This window comes from Daucus carota, chromosome 3, assembly GCF_001625215.2.
Source record: "Daucus carota subsp. sativus chromosome 3, DH1 v3.0, whole genome shotgun sequence".
In the NCBI taxonomy this organism is placed as follows: domain Eukaryota; kingdom Viridiplantae; phylum Streptophyta; class Magnoliopsida; order Apiales; family Apiaceae; genus Daucus; species Daucus carota.
Window position 1 is genome coordinate 4,675,840 of NC_030383.2, and position 11,176 is coordinate 4,687,015.

General features: G+C 34.0%; 2 protein-coding genes across 2 annotated transcripts; both read right to left on the bottom strand.

The window, feature by feature from the left end:
• Positions 1-152: 152 nt before the first annotated feature.
• On the bottom strand, positions 153-1,318 carry LOC135151127 (putative SWI/SNF-related matrix-associated actin-dependent regulator of chromatin subfamily A member 3-like 1). Its single transcript, XM_064088724.1, has 2 exons — positions 338-1,318; positions 153-200 (listed from the first exon to the last, which is right to left on the bottom strand). Exons 1-2 carry the CDS (start codon positions 1,316-1,318, stop codon positions 153-155), a joined length of 1,029 nt encoding a protein of 342 aa, XP_063944794.1.
• Positions 1,319-6,483: 5,165 nt separating this feature from the next.
• Positions 6,484-9,522, bottom strand: LOC108213564 (protein yae1). Its single transcript, XM_017385368.2, has 4 exons — positions 8,092-9,522; positions 7,648-7,769; positions 7,092-7,213; positions 6,484-6,962 (listed from the first exon to the last, which is right to left on the bottom strand). The coding sequence occupies exons 1-4, from the start codon at positions 8,195-8,197 to the stop codon at positions 6,656-6,658; spliced, it is 657 nt and encodes a 218-aa protein (XP_017240857.1). The 5' UTR covers positions 8,198-9,522; the 3' UTR covers positions 6,484-6,655.
• Positions 9,523-11,176: the final 1,654 nt, after the last annotated feature.

Below are 11,176 nucleotides of genomic sequence, written 5' to 3' on the forward strand. Positions count from 1 at the left end.
CTATAATAAAGTACTATATTAGATAACCAACAAACACCACTCTAGCACACAATAAAAGGAGAGGTTGCCAATACTACTTGAAAACACATGAGAATCCAAGACATCATAACAATGTCAGATCATATCAAGCTAAATGATTAAATTACAGACAATTAACTTCTCTGCAAGTCCCTGAATTCAAGTAATCCCCAACTCACCATCTGTGTAAGTTTGTAGGATAAGGGGTCACATAAGCAGTATATATATGGTGGACATAAGTAGTGCAACAATTGATGATTAAGCAGGTATTTTAGAAGTGCGCATGCACTATACAGGCAAAGAATGTTAAAACGTGTACCTGTAACCGAGTGACCTCACTGCCTGTGTCCACTGGCTTTAGCAGCGTCTTTTTCCAGGAGTGTTTGTCTGTAAATGGATTATATCTCAAAAAGGACATGAGAGAATACAAGTCAATTGTGGTGTTTTGTATGGGAGTTCCAGTGACCAGCCACCTCCGTCTAGCATTTAACCTAAGTACAGCAGAGGCTTGTGTAGAAGTGGAGTGCTTAATCAGATGTGCTTCATCCAAAATCACCCTCCACCAAGGTACTTGGAATACTGGTGATCCCGATTCCAGTTCAGACGCCAATAAAGAGTATGTGGTGAGTACCAAATCATACTTTATAAGCTCCATTGGGTCCTTAGTCCTCTGTTTATAATACAGGTAAACACTTAACTTCCCCGGCTTCGTGTGCTTTTTCAATTGCTCTTTCCACGTCGAAAACACAGAAGTCGAGGACACAACCAATGTTGTCCTGGAAGCTACAAGATCATTACTAAGCTCTCCTATAACTCTCTGACTTTTCCTCATTTTATCCACCACTTTACTCCCTCTCGCCCTCTTCGGATCCTTACCTTGATAAATAGCAAATTCCTCATTACCATCCTCCACCACATCACTTCCCGAACCACTACCACTACCACTACCACCACCATAACTACACTTATCTAACGCAACCAAAGAAAGAAGAGTCAAGGTCTTCCCCATCCCCGAATCATCCCCCAAAATCCCCCCACGCAAAGCCCTCGGCCTATGCGCCACCTTAACATTCATAACCTGATTAACAAAACTCCCATCACACTGCTCCACCCAAAAAGGTGGCATCCCAGCCCAACTCTCCGTCTTCACCATCCAAGCCAACGCCTTCTTCTGATGCAAAAACAACTCCGTCTTAACCACCTCCCTCGGCGTCTCCACCACTTCCACCACCGCACCATCACTCACAACTCTAGCTATCCCATTCAATCTCCTCTGATCATGCTCATCCTGCCTCGCCATCTCAGCTATCTCCACACTCCCTTCAGTCCTAATCAGCTCCAATCCTCCAGTCCTAATCCACCTTCTCCCGAATAGCAAACACATAGATTTGAACCGGCCTCCATTTAGCATCGGCTTTCGTCGAATAATTCGGAATAATCGCTTCAACCCAAACCAAGCCAGCATCCATCAACGGCGACAACACAACGCACACTCTCTCATCAAGATACCCAACTTCCACGTTCACTCCATTAAACACTTTAATAACATACGGGTTTGACCAGTAATTCCTATAATCACGAACCAGAGTCACCATTTCTCTCCCGGCGAGTGCACCGCGAACTTTCACTCCCAGAATATCCGCTGGTATGAACCCCAACATAAAAACATCCCAGGGATGATTTAGCTTGGTGGGGTCCACTCCGGCGACAACACCATAACTGCCGGTGGGGAATTCCGGCAAGTTGTAAGCATTCACTGGATGTCCTTGGTGTGCCATTTTAAAGCTGTGTGTACAGATTTGTAGCTGTGGAGATTTTTTGAATGAAATGTGAAGGCGGGTTTGGTGAGTGAAGATGAAGGGAGAGTGGAGTTTATATAGGTGGTGAAATGGAGAATAAGACCGTGTTTGGTATGGTCTTGATATGGTATGTAATTGTGACATAAAAGGTTACAACTGGTAACCAACACCTTTTTAGAAATTTTATTTATTGTCATTAGGATTTTAGATACTATTTGTTGGATTTGTGCTTTAAATGGGTTGGAGGAGGGGGATCTTTTGAGAAATTAAATACTTTTGAGAATGATTATAAAAAATTTACTCCCTCCGTCTCAATTTATAGGTCCGTTTTGGGAAAAAAAAATCGTCCCAAAATACTTGTCCCTCTCTTCTTTCAATACAAATTTATCTACATATTAATTGTGATTTTTTTGAAACTCAACATTATTCTCATTTCTCAATGCACTAAATCCCTATATTTATTGTATTTTTTTGAAACTCAACTATATTCTCACTTATCAATGCACTAATTAATGATTCCTGAGATAAGATTCTATGTAACCAATTTTTTTCTTAATATGTGTGTTTATTCCAAAATGGACCTATAAATTGAGACGGAGGGAGTAGTTGTGTACGACCTGTATTTACAATATAAGATCCTAAACATTCAAGAGAAATTTAAGTCTCATGAATTTATGAATATTCAATCTCTATTAAGTATATATTTATGATTTTTATTCATAAATTCGGGAAGTTTAGGAGAGATTCAAAAAAATTTAACTGTTCTCTTAAAATTTAGTGATATTCAATTTATTATATTCAATGAGATTTTAGTGGATTGTGTCTGATTTAGATTTTGTACAAATTCTTAATAAAATGTCGCAAAAGTTGATATAGATTTTTTTAGATTTAAGCACAATGCATCAAAATCTCATATATTCGATCGGATTCCAGAAAACTTAATGTACATCGAAAAATCTTTTAAAATCCATGATTTTATGAAATCCAAAAACATCCATCAGCATTTGAATACCGTCAGACATTAATAGATTTTAAAAGATCTCAATTGAATATCATTTGATAAATAAAGCATGTCTTAAAATCTTGATTGAATACCATCAACTTTTATAACATGATTTAAAATCTCATTTAATATCTCAAAATTCGGTTACATTTTTTAAAATCCGAATTGAATACTCTCGTATTTCATAAATGAAAAAAAATCTTTTAAAATTTCAATTGAATAAACCCTCTTAGATTATCATGTACTTGAATTATACAAATTATTTATTGAATATAACCCACCATAACTTATTATAATTATATTAAAACTAATGAAATACAATTTCTAACTATATTATAATATGTTTGACACTGATCTTAACAAATACAAGTCTTTTAATATGCAACGATAATATTACTTAATCTTAACATATATTTGAATATTGATAATGTGTTGTTTATTTTAATAATTGAAAATATATATTGAGATATTTGCTAAAAATATGTATGTTATACAAATTTAAAATTACACAAATTGAAATTCAACTAATTCAATATTTTAATATTATGTGCTATATTTTATACATAATCTAACTATTTTTATGGATTTTTCCATGCCAAATATTGATATAATATAATACAAAAATTGAGGCTATATCAAATCAATAATCTTTCATTAAGAATTTCAATAAGGCTAGCTTTCAATATTACTATTTTTTTAATGACTTAACATGTATTTTAATACTCTTATGATATATAGTTTTATAATTTGTTTCAAAAGAAAAAAGAAATTTTGAATAAAAATTTAATTTCAGAAAAAATGTTAACAAATCGAGGAAAGTGGGAAGAGAAGAACCAAACAAGGTCTTCTGTGGGGAGTTCAACAATGCATAAGAAAATAGAAATGTCTGAGATAGATACTTGTCAAAGACACTGCTTGGCTCTTCGTGATAATAGGGCCCACTTTTTGGCAATATTAGCATGAATAAGGTACGAGAAGGAACAAATACCTTTGTTAGCACTTGGGAGTACTTACAAAACCATGCAAAAAGTTTGACACGTGCACCCTTCCACGTGACTATTTTGGACACGCTCAGTCTACTCTTTTCATTTCATACATTAGAGCATCTCCAATAAGCTCTTTAAACAAGCTCTTAAATGAAAAAATAGAGAGCATTAACAAAATGGAAGCTCCAATAGACTCTTAAAGGCTCTTCAAAACCTTAAGAGTCTATTCTCTCTCCTCTCTTTTAAGAGTCTCTCACTCACTCTTAAGTTATATTTTATTATAAAGTAATACAAGCATCCACTTTCTCTTTCCACTCTAGTATTGTAGTCCTATTCATTTAATAATAAAATATTGTTTAAGAGTGGATGTAAAGAGTGTTGTTGGAGATGAATATACATTAAATTGTTAAGAGTGAATATTTTATATTATATTTGAGGAATGACTTAAGAGACTATTGGAGATGCTCTTAGAGCAAGTTCAATGGTGATGTTATAATAGATGTAGCTATTTTCATAATTTGAAACCAAAAAGTGATTTTTGATGCTAAAATAGAACTTATGATCCAATGATAAATGTAAAATAGAACCAAACATATCCAAATAAACCTATATTCTCATTACATAATCTTAAAGTACATAACTATATTTGTCAATATTACCTTATTAATGTATTTTGTCACTTGCATGCTTATGTGGCAATTATAGCACCATCTATACTTGGTTCTATATTTAGAACCAAATATAGCATTTTGCTATTTTACATTCAAGTTTAGCATCCCATTGGAGTTGAGTTTTGTGCTTGGGTGCTATATTATAGCAATAGCACCTACTTTAACACCTCCATTGGACTTGCTCTTATAGGGTTAATTATCAAACTCATCACTGAAGTGAACAAATGGTATCAAACTTATCACTGATCTCCACGGGGTCTCAAGTGGCTCATTAAACTCGCTTAATGATATCAAACTCATTACTGTCGTTAAAAAAAGTAACGGAAGTTTAGACGGAATGTCATATTAGCTATGGAGTTTGACATGTGGAATGCCACATAAGTTTACATAAAAATAAAGTATGCAATCTTTTTATTAAATTACTTTTAGGATATAATTATCTAAATAAATGCATTTAACCAAATTTTAATATATAATTAACTAAACAATTAAGATTAACTTTTATGTTTTTTATTAGATTATAATTAACCACATCTGCTGCAATGCATCCTTCTTCTGCTATTGAATCTTTGAAGATTTGTACCCTGTTATTGGCTGCTTCTACATCTAGATCCCCCCTTCCTCCTTACTCCTCAATTTTTTTGGTCTCCCTCTCAATTTATGTGGAATATGTGTTTCATTTGTTTTTTTCAGTCCATTTTTTTATTAGTGTGCCACGTCAACTAGGGCTGTAAAATGATCCGGGTGATCCCGGGTACCCCTCTGCTCAAGTACCGGATCATATTATTTTTAGTTTGTCCAGATTTGGGTCCGGGATCGTTTTATTCGGATCTAAACCGATCCCGGGTATTTGAGATTCGGATCTGAACCGGATATGATCCAGTATCGTATTTTCTATTTTTTAACCGGGTAGTTTATGATCCATCGAATATGAGCCGGATATGATCCACTAACACTAAGTATCATTATTATTTCATTTGTTCAAATAACTATCATTAGTCTAAGTAAACATAATATTATAAAGTATAATAATTTTAAATTAAAACTTATAGTTATATATTGATATATATCATTTATTAAATATATATGAAGATAATAAGTATGATCACATTAAATAAATCATATTTTATGAAGATATAAACTTAAATAAGATATTAAAATTTTATAAAATGATAACTATTTACTTGCAAATATGATGTTGTTAAAATATAATATGTATATGAGTTTGAATCGAATATGAACCGCGGATCATATTCGGTTATTCGGGTAGGATCATATTATGAAAAGTTATATGAGCCCGAATCTGAGCGGGTATAGGTGTGCTCGTATCCGGGATCATATATTATACGGGCTTAATTTTTCCGCCAGATTTGGATCGTTTTCAAAACGAATATGAGACATGTATCATATTTTCGAGCCGGATATGAGCCGAGACACCGGATAGTCCGTATCGATTTACAGCCCTAACGTCAACTGCCAATGTGTCATTCCGTCTAACTTCTGTTACTTTTTTTAATGGCAATTATGAGTTTGATACCATTAAGCGAGTTTAGTGAGCTATTTGAGATCCCGTGGAGATCAGTGATGAGTTTGATACCGTTTGTCCACTTGAGTGATGAGTTTGATAATTAACCCATTTTTCTTATAATCTTCTTATTATTTAATATATATATTAAATTTTTTATAAAATATAATTTTAAAACCTTTGTCTCCAAATAAAAGTTTAAACATTATAATTTTACTGATAAGAAAAATTAATAATTTATTTTTAAGACATTATCATGAAGGTTTAACTTTTATTATTAATAAATTTAAATAAGTTACTAGTCCAAGATTAATAATCCCATGACATGAAAGAATTTTACGAGCACAAGAAGACCAATGCATCTCACTTGGAGGATATTCACGTGCTATTGTAATCAAATTATATGACCTTCGATCGCAGTTTATTTATAATAGTCATTATACAGTTGCGGACTTGCAGTACAGGATTCACAACTGAGCAATTTTGAACCATAAATAGCCTACACTTCAATATGTATATATTGAATTATATGCTCTAGGCGAACATCGAAAATTTGACTGTTCAAATACAACATATTCAACAAGCCATGAATATATTAAAAAAACATCAACCCAAACCCAATTTGTACAGTACTATGAAGAGCTACAAAGTATCTACTTGGATGTCTCAAGATTTACTTCTAAAGCAGGAGATCCAAAAATTAGTGCCTCAATATCTTCAAAAAGAGTTTCTAAGAGGTTGTCATTTGAACCTGCAACAGGCTCTTTGTCCTTTTGTGAAGTGGGCACGGCAGGCGCTCTTTCTTTCTCCAATTTGTTGCACTTATCATCACGGAAGAGCTTTAGTGCATCAGAGGTAGATATAGAATCGACAGACTTGTGCAGTTGAAGAAATTTATTTTGCTTTTCCTCGGATTTTACCAACATTTTCCCTGCTGCACCAGGAAGGCTAGCTAGAGCACTTCATCAACACGACACATGGAAAACCAAATTAAAAGATGCTGAATGCAAACTATTTAATGCATACACATTAGAGGAAGATGAGGCTGTCTTTTTAGCATTAGAATTTAGAAGACATATATCTGGTTACCTGGTTACACCTCTAACAAGACCCCACTTGTATCCAACAAACACGGATTCACTGAAGCCAGTATTGAATCCTTCTTGTGCAGAAGCTTCTTTCCCAGCAATGAGACCATCTCTGTACCCTATCTGGTACATTATTAAAGAATTAAGAAATTTAGAGTAAAATGCAAAGTGGTGACTGAACTTTATCAGCTTTTGCACTTTAGTGGCCATAATTTCAAATTTACAAAGGGACGGCCAGATATTTTTTTTGTTTTAAACAATTGGCTTAGGGCCCCTTTCCTGAGAAACAAACTAATCTTTTTTTTCTCTCAAAAAGTGGCCCTTAACCACCGTTTTGATGAATTAAAACAATATACGGCCACCATATTGCAAATCTGAAATTCCGGCCACCAAAATGAAAAAATGGATAAAAGTCCGGCAACCAATTTGTATTTTACTCAAGAATTTGATGTGCCAGTCAATATGTCATCATTTGATACTGAAAGGGAATTATCAAAAAAGTCTCTATGCATAAACTCAATTAATAATACTCAATCAATTTCAGTTTGTAAAGTTACTGTATGGAATTGGTCTCTCCTCCTCCACCATTCCCTATCCATATCAGATGGTTTTTCTACATCGTTGTCAGAACCATTCCATGACGATCCATCTTCATTCCACAACACATCTCCCAGACAATCTGAAACAACAGAAATATGTGCTCTATAAATTATAATAAACTTGTAGATAAAGCACATAACAAGGAATAAAGGATTACAAGGATTATAATGAACATAATTAAAGCATAGGAGCCATACAAATCACTAGAGGGAAACGATTGAATAACAAATTTCGAGAATCAAAGTGTTAGTACACATATATCATAATTAAGTACCATATCAGCATGCATGCATACATTTTCTCAATATATAATGTAAGATAGGGATGTTTATCTTCAATCAATAGAAACATTCACAAAAGGAGTTATTTACTATGCTGAATTAATAATCAAAGATGCATACCACTTGAATTCAAATGATTAGCTACAGAAGTCGACTTCGAACCCATCACAGCACTTGACTGCTCCAAAATGTCGGAATAGAGCTCATCAGTGATACTACTTGCCATCTAAGAAATTGGTTTCAAGTAAAAATGCAAAAGTCAACAGAGGTCTCGCATATATAGAAATTCTCACAAATTGCACCATGCACATTAGCTGAACAGCATAAGCAGGCATGCTAATATAGCATACACAAAGGACAAGGTCAAAAGCAACACCCAATGATCAAAACAAAATTTAATCAGCCATCCAGGCCTATCATAACAACGCTCTTGATCAACACTAAATATTATAGATTACCTAGCAAAATCACAATTTAGTTTAGCACTAGCAAAACTCGTATCTTTAACAACCCCTGTAAAGCTACACAGATAATTCAATTACATGAGGGTGTATTATACTTTCAACTACAATACACAATAACAAAGTAAAGCTAATATTTATTGCGTCCTGGTCCCTGGTCATTGATGGCCAGGGACATTTTAACCAGACATCAGCTTCCGGCTACTTTTTGCTGCAACGGCTGAGATGAAGATTTTGTTCCCGGCTACTAGCTACATAGCTGGAAGACAATTTACTGTTTAGCTGGAAGATTGCCTTCCTGCTCCTAAAAATAGCAGGTAGGTTAATTTCGAATTTCTGCCTCTGACGTACTATAGAAGAACAAAAAGTACAATATTATCTGGTGAAGTTCTTGTAGAAAAGAGTTTAATGCTTCAAACTACAAACAATAGCAGGTAAGGCTATTTTAAAATCTATTTAGCAGATTAAAGAAACTCAAATCTCTAATGTAACTGAGGGGACTGGATGCACAAATGAGATACAATGTAACTGAAGAAATGTAAGCGTAAACTGTTTGTTAATGCACCTCACACTGAACTATATGCCTAATTAGTACCAGTCTGTTGATTGAAGTATATGTACACTAGACTTACATTGTCAAACAATATAATTTTACAGTGCTCTCCGACAACTATGATTTTAAAAACCATAAAATCAAACTACTAGTAATTCTTCTGTCTAAATGCCTGAAATCAAGCAATATAATGCTACTGTCTTGCAAATGACCAAGTGTGACAGTTCTATTTCAATATAAATCAGACAATATATTGAGGATTTATGTTCATACTCAAGAGTGTCAGATCAGAGCATACTTGCACTAGTGGTAACCTGATTAAAGTTATAACGGTTTCACAAAGATTTAATAATATACAGGACCGAGAATTCGGAGCCATATACTTCTGATTTTTTTTATCTTCGAGTTCCTGCTGGGATTAACACACGAGTAAAATATTCAGGAGTTCAGAACCGTTCTATTTTTAGCTTCTGGTGAGTTGTAAATGAATTATGTGGCAAAAACGTGTGCAGAACTTTTATATCATCGAGTCTCTCCAAAAAAACAAAATCCGCCATCACCGCAACTCTGGTGTGTCCAGAATATATTTTAACAAAAAAAATATATTTATATTAACGAAAAGTCGATAAATATTATTCTCATTAAAAAAAATTTCATTAATCCCTTTCCATTTGTAAAAACTGAAGTAATGAAGATATTTACACAAACTGAGACCGTTTGTACTGCTAAAATATATTTAAACAAAAGACATAATCATTTACACAAAGAAAATGCACACTATATTCTTTTCATATCAAATCCTACATCTCATAGCCCACTTCTTTCACCTAGTATTGCCATACTACTCACACCATAAGTGGTTTTCTTCAAATTGATGAGAATTTCCCGATGTATAATCAGAAAGAAGATACTAGTCAAAATAATTGATTACTATACATTGTGAAAATCTTGTTTGTTGTGTTATGATATGATACAGTAAAATTGCTCCTTGACCAGAGAAGGTTCCTTGGCAAGTCTCATCCTCTAAACTCATACTACAGCAGTAGGCTTACTTTTCTGAGCAAGGGTTCTCTTTGGGACACTCTGTTTAATACTTTAAAGGTAATGTTTGTGTTTGCGATACACTATGTAAGCCTGTTGAATGGTGGCTGAACAGTTTTGTACCTAGAGCTTGAGCTCCCGATTGATTCAAACCTCCAATCTGTTCGTTCAAAAAAAGTTATTAGATGTCGGAATTTGAATATGCATTTCCACCTGATCATCTGATATTCAATTTGATAAGAAAGATTAAGAATGCATCAACTTCACCTCTACTTGATGATTTTTGAGATCTAGTTTAGACTGTTAGAAATGTGATGAAAAATATCATAACTACGTAGTGATCATTATAAAATTGTACAAACTTAATTTTTATTCCCTCCCAATTTCATTCTTACCAACCAAACACAACACCATTTTATTTTTAAGGAGAAGTTCGGTATATGTGTGATAATGGACTTAATCGAGAACAAGTGTTTGGGTCACAAAATAGGTTAGCATGGAAAGGGATGTAGTAGTGCAAAAAACGGTTGAAGAGAATTTATACTGCAGGTTAACATAGATCTTGTGGCTCTGATATACTGTAGGTGTCTTGTGTTGAAACTCTATCACAACCATTTATTGCAAATTAAATACAATCAGAGACAGAGGAAGGTTTTCAAGAATACCCCATGCAGTACTAGATATTAACAGAAGAGGGTGCAGGCAGCAAATCTTATGCAGATTGACTCTCTCACTGGTCCATCTTTTTCCTCCATCCAACTTTAAAGTTCTTTTTCCATAGAAGAATTGCAGATCCTTTACACTTCCGACTCTCCCTAGAAACCTCCTTCAAACACCCTTCCATTCCATTACTCGTATATACAGATATAGATTGTAGCCTTAAATCGACACAAAAAAGTTGATGATGCCTAGTAGCTTTGTCCTTCAGTTATAAGTTGGCAAGTTATGATGTTCGGTAGCAATAAACAGATGAAATTGCAGAAAGATCATAAGTTTGCAGCTTGTTATTCACTCCTACTATTGTCCATGCTTTTACACCTACAAATGACTACAATTCCATGTTGTGCTCCTGCTAGTAATGAAAATATTCACAGGTCTAACAATTTCAAAGCAGCAGGAGCTTCATCCACTCCTTTAAAGAAGACTAGTG

Excerpts from the sequence above, each read along its gene's own strand:
- LOC135151127 (XM_064088724.1), bottom strand. The coding sequence starts at position 1,318 with ATGGCGAGGCAGGATGAGCATGATCAGAGGAGATTGAATGGGATAGCT. Across the intron at positions 201-337 it reads GTGAGGTCACTCGGTTACAG|ATGGTGAGTTGGGGATTACT; the intron begins GTACACGTTTTA and ends AAACTTACACAG.
- LOC108213564 (XM_017385368.2), bottom strand. The coding sequence starts at position 8,197 with ATGGCAAGTAGTATCACTGATGAGCTCTATTCCGACATTTTGGAGCAG. Across the intron at positions 7,214-7,647 it reads GGAGAGACCAATTCCATACA|ATAGGGTACAGAGATGGTCT; the intron begins GTAACTTTACAA and ends ATAATGTACCAG. Across the intron at positions 6,963-7,091 it reads CTTGTTAGAGGTGTAACCAG|TGCTCTAGCTAGCCTTCCTG; the intron begins GTAACCAGATAT and ends GTGTTGATGAAG.